Source organism: Puntigrus tetrazona, chromosome 9, assembly GCF_018831695.1.
Source record: "Puntigrus tetrazona isolate hp1 chromosome 9, ASM1883169v1, whole genome shotgun sequence".
NCBI lineage: Eukaryota > Metazoa > Chordata > Actinopteri > Cypriniformes > Cyprinidae > Puntigrus > Puntigrus tetrazona.
This window is the reverse complement of record NC_056707.1, coordinates 25,444,955-25,466,587: the sequence shown is the minus strand read 5'-3', so window position 1 is coordinate 25,466,587 and position 21,633 is coordinate 25,444,955. Positions and strand designations below refer to the sequence as shown.

Genomic DNA, 21,633 nt, shown 5'->3' with positions numbered 1-21,633 from the left:
GAGGTTTGGTGTTATGTTGGAAGAGGTTAGGTGGTGTTGAATGTAATCAGGAAGTGGTCAGATGTGTGCAGTGGTGTTACCTGGGCATGATGAGTAGAGCAGTTTCCCGAGTGTAGATGAGGTCCAACTGATTACCTGATTTGTGCGTGGCAGTGGTGGATACACGGCTGAGATCAAAAGACGCCAATAGGCTGTGGAAGTCGCAGGCCAGACTCTTATCTACATGGATGTTGAAATCACCTAGCAGTACCAGAGGAGTGCCATCCTCTGGAAAAGCAGAGAGCAGCACATCCAAGTCATTAACGGTTACCGAGGTGCCCTGGGGGCGATACAGAACAATCAGGTGAATTTTTAAAAGGGTGGGTGACAGTAATGGCGTGTGATTCAAAGAGGAGTTTGTATTGAGGGTCTGTATTTGGCTGTGCTTCCAAGTCTTTGATATGAGCAGGCCAGTACCTCCACCCCTCCCAGAAGTGCGAGGGGAATGAGTGAAAGTATGGTTGGCAGCGAGGGCAGCTGGAGTAACAGTGTCCTCTGGTTTAATCCAGGTTTCGGTAAGTGCTAGAATACTTAGATTGGAATGTTCTGTGATGGCTGTGATGAAGTCAGTCTTTTTTACAGCAGACTGGCAATTCCAAAGGCCGATGGAGAAAGAGTGTGATGTGGTGAACGATGTGGGAATAGTATGCATATTATTGTAGTTGCGCCTCCGATGACGCCGGATACAAGAAGTGCGAGTGGTAATGAGGCTAGGGATGTTGAAAGACATTGTATGAGTAGGGTGGAATAGAGACACAACAGTGGAAGAATTTGGAAGAGGAATAGGGAAAGCTCAAATAGAAACGAAAATAAATACTAGGTATACATAAGTGTTAAGCCGGTGTCTTTGCTCGGTGGAGTCGCACAGGTAGAGTCGCTGGTCTTTACATCGATGAGGTCTGACCGCGTGGGAATTGCCGCGACCGCTGCCGCGGTGTGCACACTACTTTTAAACTATCTGAATTGCGTGGCTGAGTAAAGCAGGACACGCCTCTCAATTAGCACCAACAAAAGGTCCGAAACTCGCACGACACTTCACGGCAATAATCACGTGACACGACAATAATCACGTGACACGAGGTAAACAATACAGCGAAATCTAGCAACGAGGCTGCGCTACAATAACACTAGACTACAAACAAATACACTTACACGTTCCTGCAGACTAATGCCGATCAACTGCTTCTCCTGCGTGCATGTGCGTGCATGTGTAAAATAGTACAGTAGTGTGTGTGTGTGTGTGTGTGTGTGTGTGTGTGTGTGATATAGTACAGTAGGGGTGTGTGTGTGTGTGTGTGTGTGTGTGTGTGTGTGTGTGTGTGTGTGTGATATAGTACAGTAGGGGTGTGTGTGTGTGTGTGTGTGTGTGTGTGTGTGTGTGTGTGATATAGTACAGTAGTGTGTGTGTGTGTGTGTGTGTGTGTGTGTGTGTGTGTGTGTGTGTGTGTGTGTGTGTGTGTGTGTGTGATATAGTACAGTAGGTGTGTGTGTGTGTGTCTCATAATGTGAATAACAGTATCAATAACAAACAGCTGTTTTTCACTCAAAGGAATTCAAACGAAAATCAGCTGGATTTTATTCATCTTCATCACAGAGTCACAGCTCCAGAAATCACAAAACAAAAATGTGATTTTTAAGGACACTGAGCAGATAAGAGATGAGGAATCATGATATTAATCAGCAGAAGTCAGCAGAAAATCTCTGCATAATATCAGTGGATGTGATTTCCAGTCTCCTGCTCCGGGACGAGATTGAAGGGTGGTGTTGTTTATTTTAGGAAGAGAAGGTGTGTTTTCTGAGTCCTGAGACTGAAGCGCCACATCATCACTACCTTCAGCTGCTGAATGCTGCTCTCTGCTGGTCTCAGCCTCTCCTTTCTGTGTTTTTCTCTGATCAGATCTGAAGCTCTGTGTGTGTTTTTTGGCACAAGACTCAATATAATCGTGTCTGTCAGCTCCGTTAGTAAAGGCATAAATATCTATCAGAGGATGTGTGTGATGTAGGAATGAAACCAGTGAAGAGGAAGCAGCTGTTCTCATGACTATATAAGAAATGTGTAAAAATGCAAACGTTTCGATTCGTTTTCGATTTTCATTTCCAAAGCAAGCTAAGCTACAGAAACACGGCAGAAGTCTCTTACGACATCTGAGCTATTTCTTACTCAGTTTTATATTGAACCAGCATCTTACCAAGTCAGTTCTCTCTTAGTGATCCATATACATTTATACAAAGGGTACCTCTTAACAATAATTATGGTTCATCAGTGAACATTAGTCTACTAGTGTGTTAACATGAACTAAAAATAAACAATACTTCTGCTGCATTTATTCATCTTAATGTTCATTTTAATGTTTACAAAATACATGTTTTGTGGTTAATGAACTACAGTGAAATACATTAACAAAGATTTACGTACTGTAAAATATATATTGATTATTGTTCACTCATGTTAGATAATATATTAGAGATTTTTTTTTTTTTTAAACAAGAAAAAGGATAGGAAGGAACAGGAGAAGAAGAAGAGAGTGCTTTCAATGTTGGGTCAAGTGCAAACGAAAAAGATGAGTTTTGAGTTGGTTTTTGAAGACTGCTAGTGACTCTGCTGCCCTAGTGGTAACGGGCAGATCGTTCAACCAGCGAGGAACAGACCAGGTGAAGGTGCGCAAGAGTGATTTTGCACCTTTTGTGAAGGCACTGCAAGACGCCTTTCGTTTGCAGAGCGTAGGCACCTAGAGGGAACATATGATTCAATTAGTGAGTGTAAGTACGAGGGAGCGGAGCCTGTGATTGTCCTGTAGGCCAGCATCAGGGATTTGAATTTGATGCAGGCATCTATAGGAAGCCAGTGTAAACTAATGAAGAGGGGGTGTGGACGTGGGCCTCCATGGTTCGTTGAAGACCACCCTAGCCGCTGCATTCTGGACCATCTGAAGAGGTCTGGTTGTAGAGGCTGGGAGGCCAGCAAGGAGGGCGTTGCAGTAATCCAGTCTACTCAGGACTAGTGCCTGGACGAGGATCTGTGTAGCGTGTTCTGATAAGTACGATCTGATTTTCCTGATGTTGTACAGCACAAACCTACAAGATCGAGCAGTTTTTGAAATGTGCTCAGTGAAAGTTAGCTGGTCGTCAATGATCACTCCAAGGTTCCTAGCTGACCTAGACGAGGATACAGTAGCCGAGCCTAGCTGAAAAGATAATATAATATAATAATATAAATGTATGTTTATCGTTGCATATTAACATCTCACCAAAATCAAGTTCAAATACGAAGCTTTTGAGTGTTTTTTATTTTCCCATCATTAACCCCCAGAGACAGGCATCACGTTTACATTCTCTACAGTTTTCTGTCTTTATGTGGGAACTAATTGTTTCTGGTTTTTGGCCAAAATCTCACATTTTAAAGGATTCAAGCTATTTGACTGTGACTCGACAACAAATGATAAACTAAACTCTTAAATGCTCCTTAAAAAAACACATTAATATGTTTATTAAAAAAAACTTTATGGTGTTTATTAATTTAAGAGAATATATAAAAGAGAGAGAAAATCTATAAAAAAAATAAAGAGGAGGAAAAATAAGCAGATCACGTAACAATAAAATAGCAATCTTTTTTTCCCACAAAACATAAATTAATTATGGAGGCAGACAAAGTTTTAGCAATTAATTAACAAAACCTAATAATATTAAACTAAAACTGCCGCAATGTCGCGGTGACGTTCTGTGACGTAGTTACGCACGTACGTGCAATGTCAGGGGTCAAACAACTTCCTGCTTCCGGTTAGCTTTCGAGGTAAGCCGCACTCATCACTATGCTTCGTTGTTCGCTGTAAAACTGATGAATCGAAACATAAAATGTATCAGTATTGTCATATTTCTGGTCGCGGAGGAGTTTTAACGCTTTGAGCCCGAGCTCGCGTCGCGTAACCGCCGCTTGATCCACATCCGGGTTCGCCGCGTCTCAGTCATCCGCTGCATCTGTTATGATCATCTCTGAACTCTGCCGTTTCTGACAGGAATCTGTGTCTCTCTGTGCTGTGGTGCTTCGGCGGACTCGAGGGAGAACATGTTGGCCTGGTTTCTGCTGCTGTGCGCGCAGCTGATGATCGGCTGGATCCGCGCCTCAGAGCTCACCTTCGAGCTGCCAGACAACGCCAAGCAGTGCTTCTACGAGGACATCACCATCGGCACTAAGTGCACTCTGGAGTTCCAGGTACTGCGTAGAGTTACAGTAGAGCGACTGCGTAGAGTTACAGTAGAGCGACTGTGTAGAGTTACAGTAGAGTCACTGTATAGAGAGAGTTCAGCGACTGGAAATTTACAGTAGAGCGAGGGCGTAGAGTTGGAGCTTAGCAATTGCGTAGAATTACAGTAGAGTCACTGCATAGAGCGGAGCAACTGCATAGAGTTACAGTGGAGCAACTGTGTAGAGTCTGTAGAATCACTGCATAGAGATAGAGTGGAGCGACTGGAGAGATACAGTAGAGTCACTGCGTAGCAGAGAGAGTGGAGCAACTGTGTAGAGTAACTGCAGAGAGATAGAGAGGAGTGACTGGACAGTTACAGTAGAGCGGCGGCGTAGAGTTAGAGCGGAGCAATTGCATAGAATTACAGTAGAGTCACTGCATAGAGTTAGAGTAGAGCAACTGCGTAGAGTCACTGCATAGAGATAGATTGGAGCGACTGGAGAGTTAAAGTAGAGCGACTGCATAGAGTTAGAGCGAACAATTGCATAGAATTACAGTAGAGCTACTGCATAGAGTCTGTAGAGTCACTGCATAGAGAGAGAGTGGAGCGACTGGACAGTTACAGTAGAGCAACTGTATAGAGTTACAGTAGAGCGATTACCAGCACAAATATCTGTCAATTAAGAATGACAATTGTTTTTCGTTTTGAATTTAGATTTTTCTGCAGGCAGATATTTGTTCATGTTTTGATCATAAATGAATGTCATTTTTATCAGTTTCATAGTGAGCTGGAAGTCTTCAGTCGTTCTTCGTTTATTCAGGAATCTTTAGACGTTTGCTCTTAAAAAAAACACAATAGTGAGAACATGATGTTTTTTTTGCAGGGTTATCAAAATATAAGAGCTGTCCTGTATGTTCTAGAGCTCATATTGATGTGTTGTGTTTCCTTTAATAGATAGACATTTCCTTTACCTGGTCTTATAATGTTCTGTGTGTCTGTGGTCAGGTGGTCACCGGCGGTCACTATGACGTGGACTGTCGTCTGGAGGACCCGGACGGGACGGTTCTTTATAAAGAGATGAAGAAGCAGTACGACAGCTTCACCTTCACCGCCTCCAGGAACGGCACGTACAAGTTCTGCTTCAGCAACGAGTTCTCCACCTTCACGCACAAGACCGTCTACTTCGACTTCCAGGTCGGAGACGACCCTCCGCTGTTCCCCAACGAGAACCGAGTGACGGCTTTAACACAGGTGAACAATTACATCAGATCTGAGCATTTTAGACGTAGAACATGCATGTGTTGAACTTCATACAGAATGATTAGAACACTGGTACTTTCAGCAGCTAAAAGTGGTTTGAAGTCAGTTATTTCTATCTTCTGCTGGAGTGTGTCTGGAGGAAAACATTCATGTATTGCAGTGAGGTTTTTGTCTGATCTGTGAAATAAATCCAAATGAACGCTTCTATTAAATTCTGTTTACTGAACTCAATCATCTTTTGTTGCGAGCATCTCTGTGTTTAAAGCAGAGTTTCAGGAGCTTTGCAGGTGTCTTTCTTGAAGCGCCTCGAGACACAGTTCTTCTGGATTCAGTCTCAGTGTGTTCTGTTTCTTCCAGACGATGATCAGATCAGACAAAAACCTCACTGGATTACATTTAATGACTAAATGAATGTTTGGAATGTAAGCTGATGTTTCCTCCTGACACGCTCCAGCTGAAGACACTGATGCTGTGAGTCTCATGCTCCGCTCCGTTTCAGATGGAGTCGGCCTGCGTCTCTATTCACGAGGCGCTGAAGTCCGTGATCGACTACCAGACACACTTCCGCCTGCGAGAGGCTCAGGGCCGCAGCCGAGCCGAGGATCTGAACACCAGAGTGGCCTTCTGGTCCATCGGGGAGGCCTTCATCCTGCTGGTGGTCAGCATCAGTCAGGTGGTGCTCCTCAGGAGCTTCTTCTCAGACAAGAAAACCACTACGACCCGCGTGGGATCATAACTCCTCTGACACTGTCCAAGGGTTTTTATATGAATATGAGTTATTTAAAGAAAAGCCTTGAGCTCGTTTTCTCTAGTCCTGTGTGCGATCCTCAGCTCATATCCAGCAGAGTATTTCAGCGCTGAAAATTAAACTGCTTTATTTATTTTGTGGCTGTGTTGACTCTCTACATGTATGTGAATGTTAAAGGATGTACAGACACTGTAGACCTGCTTGACACACCGGTGCAGTTTATACCCATCATCATCATCATCATCATCATCACTCAAGATGTAGTTCAGTCGTCATGTTTGAATGCGAGAGAGCTTTATTTGCTTTATGTTGTACAAAACAAGCATCCTTGCTCGTGTTTCCTAGTCGTAATTTTCTTTTCATGACATTGGTGTAATTGTTTTTTTTTATTAGGTGTTTATTTTTATTAGCGGTGCATTGATTCTTGTTTGAATTGGTTAATAAATGTCTGGAGGAACGTCTCAAAGGCTCTTCTTTATAAAACCTGTTCTTTCATTTTAAGTTCACATCAAGTATTATTTATAATAAGATGCATGAAGATAAATCTAAGATGCACTGCACAGCGGAGTGACGTCTTACTGGTCTTCTTCACAGTTCTAAGAAAAATAAAGCAGACTTGTCAAGTCAGTGACACGTAATAAATGTATTTTTGTTTTTTATACATTTTATAACTAGCAAATAGTAAACAGAAAAATGTATAAACAGTTAATAGTTGATCAGTTCTCTCTAAGGTGGATATGTCGAAGTTGACAACGTCATATTAGAATGATAAAATAAGCAAAAACACAACAAACAGGTCCTCGTTCACCTTGTTTTTCCTTCAAAGAAATGAAGTCTGCTGTTTGATATACGTTTTCTTTTTATTTAAAGGGTAAGCCGTCTAATGTAACGAGGTGGACATTATTTTGAGGGACAAGCTAAAAACCTTTATTATTTTTTACGATGAATTTAATAGTTTGAAAATATTAAGAAAATATATTACAGTATATACCAAAAAAGGGGGAAATTTTTATACCTGTTGGTTTAAAATGCTGTAAAATGTTTTTAATTACATATAAATAAAAACGTAAATATGATTAAAATTCGATGTTATTTAAATTCTAAGTCAATAATATCACGATCTTTACTGGGGACACAAAAAGGTATTGAATCCCAGGGGTTTTTCAGGCCGTTGTTAACAATAATATGTAACTTATACATGATCAATGACAAAATCAGTAGTGCTTCTTAAGACTGATGTGGTGTGGAAGAGGTTAAAAGTGCTTGTAATATGATCACGCGCTGTACACCATTACAGTGTATTCTCCATCAGTCCTCTAGAGGGCGCTGGTAGCGAACACCAATATTGCAGCGAACAGTCAAATCTGAGGAAGATTAATCTATACCACCGCGTTGATTTCTGTAAATCCTTCTTTTTTTGAAGGCTCGCTGAGAAGTAAAACACCGGACCCCTTCGTCAATCTCCGAGAATGTTCCGGTCGAGCTTCACGCGCCGCGTTATTAAAAGCGCTCGTGTCGTGACTCTTTTCGTTTACCTTTAAATGGAAAACGTTTGAGCGACGCCGCGATTGGTCCAGACGGCTGTCAATCACCTGCGAATGGGCGGAACCTTCGGGCCGCTGTTACTGACAGGAAAATCAGCAGCGGAGCGGCGTTCGTCAAGATCTGACCGACAGAACCGAGAAATGGACCTAAAATCAGCATAATGTCGGATTCGTGAGGCTCTGGAGTTCGCGAACACCGATCGAGTGTGTTTAATGAAGAAGACCTCGATGTTACAGGAAGCGGGGGAGGGAAGAGCCGCAACGACGCGCTATTTTTATCGTTACATATTATTTGGACTCGGTATGAGCTAAAGTAACGTTACCTTCGCCGTCTGTGTGCCTGTGGACCTGTCGTTTAAAGCGAATAAACGGCCGTTAACGGACAGTATCTCGCCCGTGAGGGAGCCAGCGCGAGCGGTGAGTGAGGCCTTCGGGCTGAAGCGCTAATTAACGACAGAAAACGACACGATAAGGACGGTGTCTGTCCTGTCTGTGGCAGGAGAGAGTGCTGCTTAAACGGTGTTGTTTGGGGTTAAACCGTAATGTGAAACACCTGTAATGCTAACTCTGAACTAGCCGTGATGGATGTCAACAGAGCCTCGAGTAGTGAACACTATCATCATAATAATAGTGGGGCACTTAATAGTGATCGGCCGAGGATCTGTGTGTATAATGACTCTAAACCGTCGTCATTTTAATGTGTATATATAGTAGGCTAGGTGATTATATACAAAGCTGCGCTAGTTTCATGTTTCTGATCACGTGATGAAGTCATATACACTCCACCAATATTTCATATCCGTTTATGGGTTATCTGCTCGAAGTAGTGTGGGAATAATACACAACAAAACTGGCCTGGATGAAGACGTGCTAAATATTACAGAAGCTCTTGAAGAGGACATTTGCATAAACATAACCGTGTGGGTTTAAAGAACTAGTCAGACTAACTAGCAATAAATCTAGTGATACTTTTCAGATTCAGAATAGGTCTTTTTATGACTAGCTTTTAGGACTAGTCTAAGCAGTTTATGCAATAGGCCGCTGGTTAGACTGCTAATTGCCTTACCTGACCCATAAACACCTTCAAGGAAGACTTCCAGATTAATTGTGTCATCATCTACTCAGCCTCATGTGCGACTGACGTTCTTTAGTGAAAGAATATTCTGTCTTGAAAAATGTCTTGCTCGAGTCACGGACTTGTGCAATATATTCACCATCTTCTGAAATCGTGTGACGGCTCCCAGATCTCCTCGAGCTCTTAGTTTCCTGTGAATGTCAGGATATTGCTCAAAAACGGAGCTCTTGTGAAGACTGTCAGTCATGCGGGTTTGGAAAGACATGAAAGAACCATTCAGAAAAAGAGTTTAATAGGGATGTAAAGGTTCAGTCGACTCATGACGTGTGATTTCACAATATGTTTCTCACATTTATTTATATATACATGTGTGTGTGTGTGTGTGTGTGTGTATATATGAGATTTGAGACAAATAAAAATATGCCTTATTTATTGCACACTTCTTTGTCAAATAACCAGACTGAAAGTTTCAAAGAAATCCCACATCACCTCAATAAGTAATACAAAGTTATGAGATCACTAGTATTTTCTGTAGTTCTGTATTATTTCCAAACATAAATTATAATAATCTAGTGAGATTTTGTGATCCGATCTGGTCCGTCTGGAACGATATGAAGAAACAAAACAAACTGAGACTTGGATGATATACATCTGATCATAAGATGATTAGTGTGAGGCACAAAAAATCCCACTGCATTTTATATTTAATGACAAAATGAATGTTTGGAAACGTTAACTGAGTTTTCTTCAGACACGCCACAGCAAACGATAGAACTGACTTTAACCCTGTTTTAGCTGCTGGAGATACTACTGTTTTTAAAATGTGGGCTAAAGCTGTTAGTCATATCTACAGGAAGCAGAAACACAGATGAGCTGATTGAGGCTCTGACAGCAGGCGGCGCTCACGGGACAGCAGCAAGTGCTTTTTATGTGTATGATGTGGACACCATTTAAACTAGTTCATATATATGCATTATAAACCATCCTTTCTATCTTTACCACCTTTTACCAAGCTTGCATTGAAAGGGTCTGATCATGTTGTTGTTTCCAGGACGGAGCCGCGGGGCAACCCTATGCCATGGATTTAAAAACCGCTGTTTTCAACGCCGCCCGAGACGGCAAGCTGAGGCTCCTCCAGAAACTCTTAGAGAACAAGAGCGATCACGACGTGATGAAGCTGATGGCGGAGAAGACGAACGGAGCGACGCCGCTGCTGATGGCCGCCCGCTACGGGCACCTGGAGCTGGTGGAGTACCTGATCGAGTGCTGCTGCGCTCCGGTGGAGGTCGGCGGCTCGGTCAACTTCGACGGGGAGATCATCGAGAGCGCCGCCGCTGTGGGCCGCCTCGGCTGCCGGGCACCTGAAGGTCGTCCAGTCTCTGCTGGGTCACGGCGCCTCGGTGAACAACACCACTCTGACGAACTCTACCCCGCTCAGAGCCGCCTGCTTCGACGGACACTTGGACATTGTCAGATACCTTGTGGAGCAAAGCGGACCTGAAGTGGCCAACAGGCACGGACACACCTGCCTCATGATATCCTGCTATAAAGGCCACAAGGAGATCGCACAGTACCTGCTGGAGAAAGGAGCCGATGTCAACCGGAAAAGCGTCAAAGGTGAGACTAGGGATGTGTGAGATATACGTCATCTGATCAGATGCTGTGTTAACCCTGTGAGATTAGACTTTATCAAGTATTTCACAAAAAGAGAAAGAGTGTTTTTTCAATGCATGATTCAGTCTAATGAAACGCATTTAGAATAATCACAGATTCAAGACTTGGGGTCAGAAAATCTATGTCATTATACCACTTCATCTAGAATAGATGATCAGTTTTACACAGAAAGCACCAGTTTTTTTCCCCTGAAAAGGAATGAATTGATGAAAACTGTATATGCATTGTTCCTTATTAGAGTGTATTACTTCAACATTGAAATGTCTAAATTATAAACTAACCTTAATGATCAATACACCTAAAATAATTTATATCAGTATTTTTATTCATTTAGGTATTCAAGTATTAAATAGAATTAAATAGAATAAATTCTGGTTCTCTTTTTTTTTTTTTTTACTGTTTTTTTTTTTTTTTTACTTTTTAGTTTCTAATTCTGTTTTCAATTAACTTTCTGGATTGCATTTTTCATGGTTTTATTAAGCATTAATAAATCAAAAGCATTTCTAATTAATTGATTTAATTAAAAGAATTATCATTATGTATTCCTTTTTATGCTAAAATATTGACTTATTTTGTAATATTAAAAATAATAAATGTTTGAATAATTTTATTATTATTATTATTATTATTATTAGTATTAGTAGTATTATTACATAGTAATATTTCTTTTACAGTTTCTTAAAGTTAAAACAAACTTTTATTTTGACGGGTTGCTGACTTTCAAGTTTCTGTTTGTAGTTCTTATGATATATGATATAGTTTTTCTTAACCTGTTACTTGAACATAGACCTGAAAGTGCACTATTCAAACATAAATTGTTATAATTTAGGAATGCTTTTTGAATACAGACCTAAGTTTGGTCTCTTTTTGAAGAAGCCAGTTAGCAGAAATTAAATAATAAAAAAAAAGTAAAGGATAAATTAGTTATTGAAGTTTAAATTTACTGCAATATTTTAGTTGATATAAAATGAATATTTCGTAAAAGCAGTTTTAATCCCAATTTGATATAATTATATAAAGGCCATATGTGTAAATAAGTTATGTTTTTGAAAGTTAGCTTAAACCACAAATAGCCGTAAGGTCCTACTGAAATTATTTTAATTTTTCTACAACAATGTATAAAATTCTCTCATCATTACTTCTATCACCAAATAACCACCAAAATGTGGAATCTTGAGACTCTTTCCAACAATATTCATTTTGTCAAGATTATGGATAGATTTGATTCCAAAAGACGCCCTCCATGAAGGGGGAGGAGCCCACTAAAAGATTTTAGAAATACCTGGATGAATCTTGAGATTATGAGATTGTAAACTTGTTATTATTATCATTACTATTATTATTATTATTATTATTTGCAGGAATGCTCTCATAGCCAGCTTGTTATTTGCTAGCATCTAGTTAAATTTGCAAATTTGGATGGAAACATATCTATGTAATCCTTCATCTGGGAAAATTTCATGAATATTTATTGATTGTTAGTATTATGTTTTAGGCTAAACTAGAAAAGAAGGCCCTCACTGTAATGTGATTGAGATTTGTTGATCTGTTCTTTGGGTCTTGATCAAGAACGACTTCTACAGCGCTTTATAGAAAACCGGTTGGGTCAAAGCAGCTTCAATAATGGAAACTCTTTCTGTTTCTGTTCAGATTCAGTTGTAAATCAGCTCTCAAAGACGGTAGTAATTTTCAGATAAGGTTCGTTCAGTGTTGGTTCAGTTCAGATCGATGGTGTGAAGTTCTGCGAGGGACAGCAAGTCGTTACTCAGCTTCAGTCAGTTCAGTGTAGATTGAGCTTGATAGCAGACAATAGTTCACGTGAAGCGTATCGTTTCATTCATCAGCCAACAGAGTTGTGAAGATAATAAGCTTTTTAGATTCTTTATGCCTCTGTTTTCACTAATATACAGTCAAACCCAAACGTAGACGCCAACATTTCTCACATTATCAGTTTATTCAGAAATAGATTTAGGTATCGTAATAAAATATGACAAGAACTCAGTTAAACTGTGTCAGAACAAATTCTTCCTGATCATGTCAGACGGCTTCGATAGAGAGGTATGTAATGTATTTGGTTGAATAGCTGTAAGAACACAGTTAGGTACCAGTTTAGCTCAACCAATTACCAAGCTGTGCTTAGTTTTGTTGAGTCTGTGATGGAAAAATGGTAACATAAAGCAAATGCTATCCTTGCATACATAAATGAAGTATAGTGCACCTGCTAGTCTAAATGATATCTGGTGTGGATGACTGCATTGTAGCACAGCTTCTGTCTGTCTTCAGTGACTCTAGTAAGTCTGTCGTATTCATTGCTGGTCTGGTCCGACTGAGGTTCTCCCAAGGTTTTTTTTCTTCTGTCACAGTTTTGGTTTCCTTGCCAAACTGAAAAGTTAAAACAAAGTAACTGAGTGTTTAATCTTCTCATTATATATTATTGACACTCTCTTTTCAACTCTTTTAAATGTTTCGACACAGACTTATTCTCTGAACTCCTCGGAGTAAGTTGAGTTTTACCGTTTTTGAATCCATTCAGCCGATCTCTGAGTCTGATGATAGCACTTTTAGTATAGCTTAGCATAGATTATTGAATCCAATTAACAATTGACTAAAGAGTTTTGATATTTTTTCCTATAAACTGGACTCTTCTGTAGTTATATTGTGGACTAAGACCAGCAGAAAAATTGAATGAGAGTAGTCCTAATCATATCAGCATAAAAAATTACAGCTTTTCATTTTCCATGGTCTTACTACATATAACTCCAGAAGAGTCAAGTTTTAAATAGGGAAAATACTGAAACTCTTTGGTTTTTTTTTTTTTTTTTTTTCATTGTGATTCTTTTGGTCTAATTGGATTCAATGATCTATGCTAAAAGTGCTATCGTCAGACACCGATATCGGCTGAATGGATTCAGAAACGGTGAAACTCAACTTAACTATGGGAGAGGAGGAGAAAAAGTGGAGTGTTTCTTTAACAAGCTTTATAAATAAAGGAGACTTGACGACTAGCGTTCTGTGTGCTCTTGTCTTGAAGGTAACACGGCTTTACACGACTGTGCTGAGTCCGTGGAGCCTGGAGATGCGAAGATGCTGCTGAAGTACGGCGCCTCCATGGAGAAGGACGGCTACGGGATGACGCCGCTGCTCTCCGCCAGCGTGACGGGGCACACCAACATCGTGGACTTCCTGACGCAGCACCCTCAGACGGGCCGGACAGAGCGCATCAACGCCCTGGAGCTGCTGGGGGCCACCTTCGTGGATAAAAAGAGAGACCTGCTGGGAGCGCTGAAGTACTGGAAGAAAGCCATGGATCTGCGGCACAGCGAGCCCAACCACATGCTCCTGAAGGACGAGCCCAAGCAGCTGGTGCCGGCCTACGACTACAGCAAGGAGGTGAACTCATTCGAGGAGCTGGACGGCCTGATCGCTGACCCCGACGACATGCGCATGCAGGCGCTGCTGATCCGAGAGCGCATCCTCGGGCCCTCGCACCCCGACACGTCCTACTACATCCGCTACCGAGGGGCCGTCTACGCCGACTCGGGCAACTTCGAGCGCTGCATCAAGCTGTGGAAGTACGCCCTGGACATGCAGCAGAGCAACCTGGACCCGCTCAGCCCCATGACCGCCAGCAGCCTGCTGTCCTTCGCCGAGCTCTTCTCCTTCATGCTGCAGGACCGAGCCAAGGGCCTTCTGGGGACTTCAGTGTCCTTCCAGGAGCTGATGGAGATCCTCAGCAAGAGCGTGCTGGAGATCGAGCGTGCCGTCAAACAGCCTCGGCCAGGTCCGGATCCGGCTCAGCTCAGCAAGGTGTTTTATTCTCTTGTTTTCTTGTGATTAATTGCATGAAAATGTTTTGAGTGAAGGGTATCCCTGAGGGGGAATATTTCCCTGAGGCTGATGGGAAACTTTGGAGTGGTGTTGCTTGTGCTCTTAACACCTTCTTAAGACTGCTTTAAGAACTAGTTTTACCCACTAGCAGCTGCCAAGGGTAATCGGTCTTTATTTTCCAATACAAATAAGACAGCATTTAAAATGCAGTTGAATTAAAAAAGCAGGTGACTAATGTAGGTTTGTCATGACTGCAACATTAAAGGAATATGTCAACCTGTATGAACTTCTTTGTTCCGTTGAACACAAAGAAAGATATTCGCGATATTAGAAAGATGTAAGACCATTGATTTTCATACAATGGAAGTCAATGGTGACCCAAAACAGCCTGGTTACAAACTTTCTTCAGAATATCTTTATCTTCCTTTTGTGTTCGGCAGGACAGTTCATACAGGTGAGGAACCATGAGTAAATGATGACAGAATTTGCATTTTTAGGTGAACTATTCCTTTACCCAAAGTTGCCCCCGCAACATTGTTCAAAAGCGTTTCTTAATGTTTCATCGTCGTGAGGCAAGGAATTTCCTTAAGGCTGATGATGTGGCCGAGCTACTTGTCCTGTTTGAAGCGTGATTCTTCTGTTGTTACATCACTTACTCATCTCTTGAGTCTCTGAAATCTCAAGCACGTTAAGTTAGGGCGGGGTGTAATGACTCATTTCCACTAAACAGTGCAGTTCGGTCTAGTACTGTATGGTGCTCAGTTCTGTCTGTTTCTATTGTCAGAAGCTGTTATTAGCGAATCATACTGTACCACTAACCTCCCCTCAGAACCTTGATTGGATTGAATCGTCACTTTTGTGTCTTTTGTGTATTGTATATTTATACACAGAAAATTAATTTCTCAATATGCATTATTTTCTGTTCTTATGAATTGTCAAACATCATTGCCCAAAACCTGCTAATTTTCAAAATATTGCTGTTATTATGTCATGAAGTGTGGTTTTAGGAGTTTTTCAGTGCTCCTATATTCACTGACAGCAGCCTCGAACACATCTAGTCCCTCAGTCACGTGTCTCTGACGTCTCTCTGGGGATTAAACGAGATACGGGTTGGTTTTGGGTAATGTTATATTTAACAGGCATTCGTAGTCTGATGTCTATTATTTGTTGCTGGTTAGTTTTGGCTAATATAAGTTATATTTCACTTATTCACATATTTATTTTGAACTAGGGCTGCAGTAGGGGGTGTGCATTATCATACCACCCACAATAATACCCGTATAAAGTTTTACATGATAAAAAAAGTCACATCTAGATATCATTGATATAGCGGCTTGATAGCATATTTTTCGGGCCAAAAATGGCAAAAAGACTGAATAAAGTACTGAACAATGACGTGATGTGATCAAATAGAGGTGTGCACTGATGCAGCAAACATGGCGGCAATGTGAAAGCATTTAGAACCGTTCGGGGAAAAGCACTAAAGTTATTACAAACTACATCACATGTCTTCCATGAGAAGAGGAAGTTAATAGCCTACTATTTAATGACTAAAATCGTGAAATGGCCTTAAACAATGAACGCTTTCTGCTGTGTATTTATGTTTTCTAATGAACTGCATGATCTATTGGAAGCTATATTCATGGGCATCTCGTCAGGTCTTTGATTAGCAGTTCATCTCCATCACCTGTTTTCAGATGGAGCGCCAGTTAATACACAGCTGTAGTTCACTGACAAACTACACACACACACACACACACACACACACACACACAGATCTCATGAGAACTACAGCTCTGTATAAACATGAATATGGCGTCTAATATAATGCTCTAGCCCTACTTTGAACTTTTTTACCGTAGTTCAACGCTGACTTTGTTTGCTAGTCTTTATTTCCTCTTAAGCCTCTTATACTTTGTAACGTAGTTCTGTTGTATTTATCTATTTGGCTGTCCACTTGTCTCTTTAATAATCTTAAGGCTGAGAGTTTTTGCTGTGCTGTCAAAGTACTTTGATTTAATAGAAAGTAAAGACGTAGTGAACCTGTAGATGTAGTTTTCTGATGATGATGATTCAGAGAGGGTGTGGATCTCAACATGTTCCTGTTTGTTCTTTTCTCTGATGACTGTCTGCTTTAAGAAGAAAACTTTAACTAAAGTCAGAATGAAATGAATCTCTTTATTTTCGTGCCAGGTTACTGTAAATGACTGAGCTGTGGTTTTTATTCTGGTCTATTTTTAATAATCTTTAATCGTCCTGTGACTCATCTTTGTGTCAATCAACAAACGCTGGATGAAATAACGCCTCATTTCTACATTTTTGTTTTCTAGTTTTATAGCTTACCTAGATTGAAAATACGTCACAATGCAGTAAAAGTCATGACAAATCTAAAATCCTTATTTCTCATATGGAAACATCATGACTGATATCAAATGTATTTTTCTCATGACTGTTACTGTATACACATCTAATGTGTCTGCATCTTCAAACTTTTTAAACCGTATTTGATCCTCAGGTGTAAAATCTCTCTCAGAAACGAAACCGCTGCTTTGCTGAAACTAATAGAGCTACGATCAGCTTCAGGGCACGTAGGCTTCGGGAAGGAAATGTAGCTCATGTCCATTAAGAAATTAAATAAATAAATAATAGATAAAAGTTTTAAAGGCAAGTGTGTTAAACATTACTGACATAACGTAGGTTAAAAATCTTTTACTGAAAAGAACGCTTTCTTCCGTGAAGATATCGATGAAAGTCTAGTTGTGTGAGCGTAATGGAAAGGAATGTGAAATAGAGTTTATCACTAAATGAGTTTTATTTTTAATCTGGAACTGGTTTGGTCAGGGCTTCAGTACTGATACAGGTCTGAATGTGTATGATCTGGTTTACAAACCTGTCCTCCAACAAAGATGTTTATTGACATGCTTTCTCTCCAGATTAAATTCATAGAAACTCATAGTATTTTATACAGTTCTATGCTATTCTCTATAAAAATACTTCAGCTTGCTTGAAGAGCGCAGCTACATCACAGCTGTCACAGATCAATATCTGCCTTTTATTCATGAAAACGGCATACCTCTGTCCATATCAGGGATTTAATGCAGCTGTCACTTCCGTGATGTTTCTGGCACGAATTAAACAGTCATTACGTCACGTTTACTCACTAGTGCTCACAGCACCCTATTTAGGGTAAAAACAGCAAAGAGAGAACTTCTCTCTAAAGAAACAGGATTTCCTGAGTTATTTTTATTGCATTAAATACCAGAAATGATCATATCTCAGACTATTCCAGCAGTTTAATGTCGTAACGCTGCTCTGCCGCGGATCTGCCTTATACTCACGCTGTTCCACACCTCTGTGATCGACAGGTGCTGTCCATCATCCTGCACCTCATCTGTCTGCTGGAGAAGGTGCCGTGCACCGTGGAGCAGGACCACTTCAAGAAAGAGACCATCTACAAGTTCCTGAAGCTGCAGGCGTGCGGTAAGAACGGCTTCAGCCCGCTGCACCTGGCCGTGGACAGGAACATCACCCGCGTGGGCCGCTACCCCGCCTGCAAGTTCCCTCTCCTTCCAGGTGACTCCATCCTGCTGGAGTGTGGAGCGGACGCCAACCGCCGTAGACGAGGACGACAACAGCCTCTGCACGCGGGCCGCCCAACAACCACCGACATCATGAACCTGCTGATCTCCCGCACGACTTCGACAGCACCAACTCCCTGAAGCAGATTTGGCCCGCGACCTGCTGGACCAGGCGAGCTGGCCAAGAACCTGATCCAGCCCATCAACCACACCACGCTGCAGTGTGCTCACGGCGAGAGCCATCGCCAAACACGGCCTGGCCTCCGCTGGGAACATCCTCGAGCGGTTGAGGCCTTCGTGCTGCTGCACAGATAGTGAGCGGGCGCCAGAGGCGCCCAGCGCCGGGCTCCCAGGTCTTCTGAACGCATGGCGGCTCTCTCTGGACTCGATTCTGAGCTTAGCTTTAACAGCAGGTGGCGCTCTGCTCTGGTTTTTATCTGAATGCTCATGAAAAGATGAGGCCAGATTAAACGCAGCCCACTTGTAATTCACTTCGACCTTTCAAATTTTACGCTTAATGATTATTTTCTGTTCAGCGCTATGCAGGATTTGTTCCTAAGCGCACAGCCGCTCAAAACTAAGCTCGGAATCGACTCTAATACGCTCTGAGAATCTCTGAACGGATGCGGAATGGTTTCTGGATTATTTTCCCAGCCCTAGCGCAGCATTACCAATTATGCTTGATGTTTGCCGATACCATAAGTGCTTTATTCTTCCTATGCACAGGCTGTAATATGGGACTGTTCTGTGTTACTGGGTTGTGCCACGTAGATTCATGCGAATGCCTGTTTGTTTTTGTTTTGGTCTTCTCTTCCTCTCTGTCTCCTGATCTTGACGGAACGCCTGCTTGAGAAAAACGCTCTCTATTGAATGTTTAATCTTTGAACCCAAACCAAACCTCCCGATTGTTATTACACAGCACGTGTTGGCGCATACAAACCAGTGAGATGATGATGATGATGATGATGGTGATGATGATGATGATGATGGTGGTGGAATCTTCAGCTCTGTGTAGTTTAAGTTCAGCTTCAGCTACATTTTTTTGCAGTTTAGGTTTGAACTCAAGGGGCTTTGATTCTCTTACAGGCACAATACACTAGTAAATAAAACAAATGTACAGTTAAAGGACTTGCAATTTATTGCAGTGAAATTTGATATTCATATTATGATAGCATAAAGCTTGTTGATGTCCTTAGAGCATAATTGACAATAAACCTCTATTTGCACTTGATTCTTCTTTTCTGGGTGTTTTCTTCTTCTTAGTTGTGTTCAGCATCTAATGAGCTGCAAACCCAGCTTTTATTCATATTAGGGACTCTTCTAGTGTTTTGTTTTGATGGAGACTGATCTGACGGTGACGGGAGCTGTTTTATTCTTGTTTTCCTGGTTTTCTATGATGATGAAGTGTTTTCTGATGACTCAGAGAGTGTGTGATCTCAACATGTTCATTTTCATTTCTCTGTTGGACTGTCTGTAATCTTTATTTCTCGACCCTGTTCTTCCAAACACCGTCTCTAATCAAACACACTCGGCACCGCTGGCTGGAAGAAACTCCAGGACCTCAACTGGTTGTCAGATAAAGGAGACCAGAAACACTGTGCTTAATCATCTTTAATCGATTCCCAAATCTTCACGTGCCCATAAAAATCGCCTGCGCTCACATTTTTGTTTTTAGTTTTTATGGCGTGCTTAGATTGAAAATACGTCACAAATACAGGAACATACATACACACACACGTTGGCCACACTTGCGCATACACACGCTGCCAACGCACACACGCCACACACACACACGCCGCACACACACATCGCTTCACACTCCGCCACTCACACACACAGCACACACACGCCGTCGCTCACACGCACACACACGCTCGCCACACACGCTGCACACACACACTCGCCACACACACGCTCGCACACGCCACACACTCGCGCTCACACACACGCTCGCACACACACACACACACACACACACACGCTTCGCACACACACACGTTCACACACCCGCTCTCACTCACACACACTGCTCACACGCCTGCCTAAGCACACACCGCTCACACACACACACTCGTCACACTCACACGCTCGCACACGCACTCCTCAACTCACACACACACGCTCGCACACACACATGCTGCACACACACGCTCAGGCCATACACGTCGCACACACACGCTCAGCTCACACACACACACACGCTCACACACGCACACACACGCTGCTCACACACGCGCTGCCACACACACGCTCACACTACTGGTCACACACACACACGCTCACTTGGCACACACTCTGGGCCACACACACACGCCTGCACACACGCACACACACCTTGCTCACACACACACGCCGCACACACACACGCTCATTCTGGAAACAGTCTACATTTGTAGCAATAAGCAACAACACATTATATGGGTCAGAATTATACATTTGACCTTTATGGTAAAAATGATCTGATATTAAATAAAGATCATAGTCCATAAAGATGCTTTTTGTAAATGATCTACTGTAAATATATCAAAACTTTAATCTCTGATTTGTAGTATACATGTATAGTTCGCCCCTCAGATTCCAGACTTGACCTTTATGACCTTTATGACTGGTTTGTGCTCCAGAGTCACACGTGGTCTTTTCATACGGTAGTTAATAAAACATCTGCATATCGTATATATATTACTACAAAGAAATGTTTTCAGCATTTCTTCTTTTTTATCACTGTCTTTTTATCCTGCTCTTTCATCGTAGCTTCAGGGGATTGTTTCTTTCTCACACTTTTCTACTCTTTGGGATTACGACATGTGACACGTGAGCCTACTTTGTGGTGTCTTTAAATAACCTTTGAATAATGTCCCGCTCAGTCTGTCCTACATTCAGCTTCCACATCAGAGCTCTCAGGTACAGAGATCGGACCATGCATATCAGGGGATATTCCTGTGAGGTGTGTGATGAACGTGGACCCTCGTGGTGTCTGAGAGCGCAGCGAGATCATCACACAGACGGGAGAGCTTAGACACTTTCTGAAACGGCATAAAAACGTTTTAGATTATCAGGCTGAAGAGATGTATGCAATTTAGTGTACTTTTAGCTCTAGTGTTTCGCCTTTCATTATGCCGGTCCAGTCATCGCTGGGTTTTCCATTGCTTTTGGCAGATGTCGCGGCATGGATTGGTTTCTGTGTGAAACTCTATGGGAGTGTGTTTTAAAGCTGCTCTAGCTTCCAGGACTTTAGATGCCTTTGTTCTTCTCTGGGAACCCGCGGTAACCGCTCAGGTGCTGTTTACCCTGTTTCACCTCTGACGGCTAAAAAGTGCCAGAGCCGGGGAAATGCATTGAAGCAAACTATAAATCAGAAGCTACTATGTAGCACAGCAGGGCTGGTAGCTGATTTCAGTTTCTAACATGTGTGCCTAAAACACAGGACTAGACTAGATCCACTGAGGGATTGCGGTTACTACTAAGTGACTAATAAATCCAGACCTTTCAAGGCGAGAGGTTTAGCCAGTGATCAAACAGAAACATGCAGAACATTACATCGGTATAAGATACTGAATTACATGATCTTTCGCTATAAAGTATTTGGGTGACTGGTTGGGAAAACGCTCAGATAGTTACAGTTGGAAGTCGCACTCTGCTTCATTTAGAAAACAAATTCATTTAATATCAAACCACTGAGAAATCTCCTTTTAATGTTAGAAA

General features: G+C 41.8%; 1 protein-coding gene and 1 pseudogene across 1 annotated transcript; both read left to right on the top strand.

Annotated features, from left to right (window-relative positions):
* The first annotated feature begins 3,738 nt into the window (after window positions 1–3,738).
* LOC122351834 (transmembrane emp24 domain-containing protein 7) lies at window positions 3,739–6,693 on the top strand. Its single transcript, XM_043249181.1, has 4 exons — window positions 3,739–3,829; window positions 4,053–4,249; window positions 5,230–5,475; window positions 5,984–6,693. The coding sequence occupies exons 2-4, from the start codon at window positions 4,103–4,105 to the stop codon at window positions 6,218–6,220; spliced, it is 630 nt and encodes a 209-aa protein (XP_043105116.1). The 5' UTR covers window positions 3,739–3,829; window positions 4,053–4,102; the 3' UTR covers window positions 6,221–6,693.
* An 859-nt stretch (window positions 6,694–7,552) lies between these two features.
* LOC122351833 lies at window positions 7,553–18,246 on the top strand (annotated as a pseudogene).
* The last annotated feature ends 3,387 nt before the right edge of the window (window positions 18,247–21,633 follow it).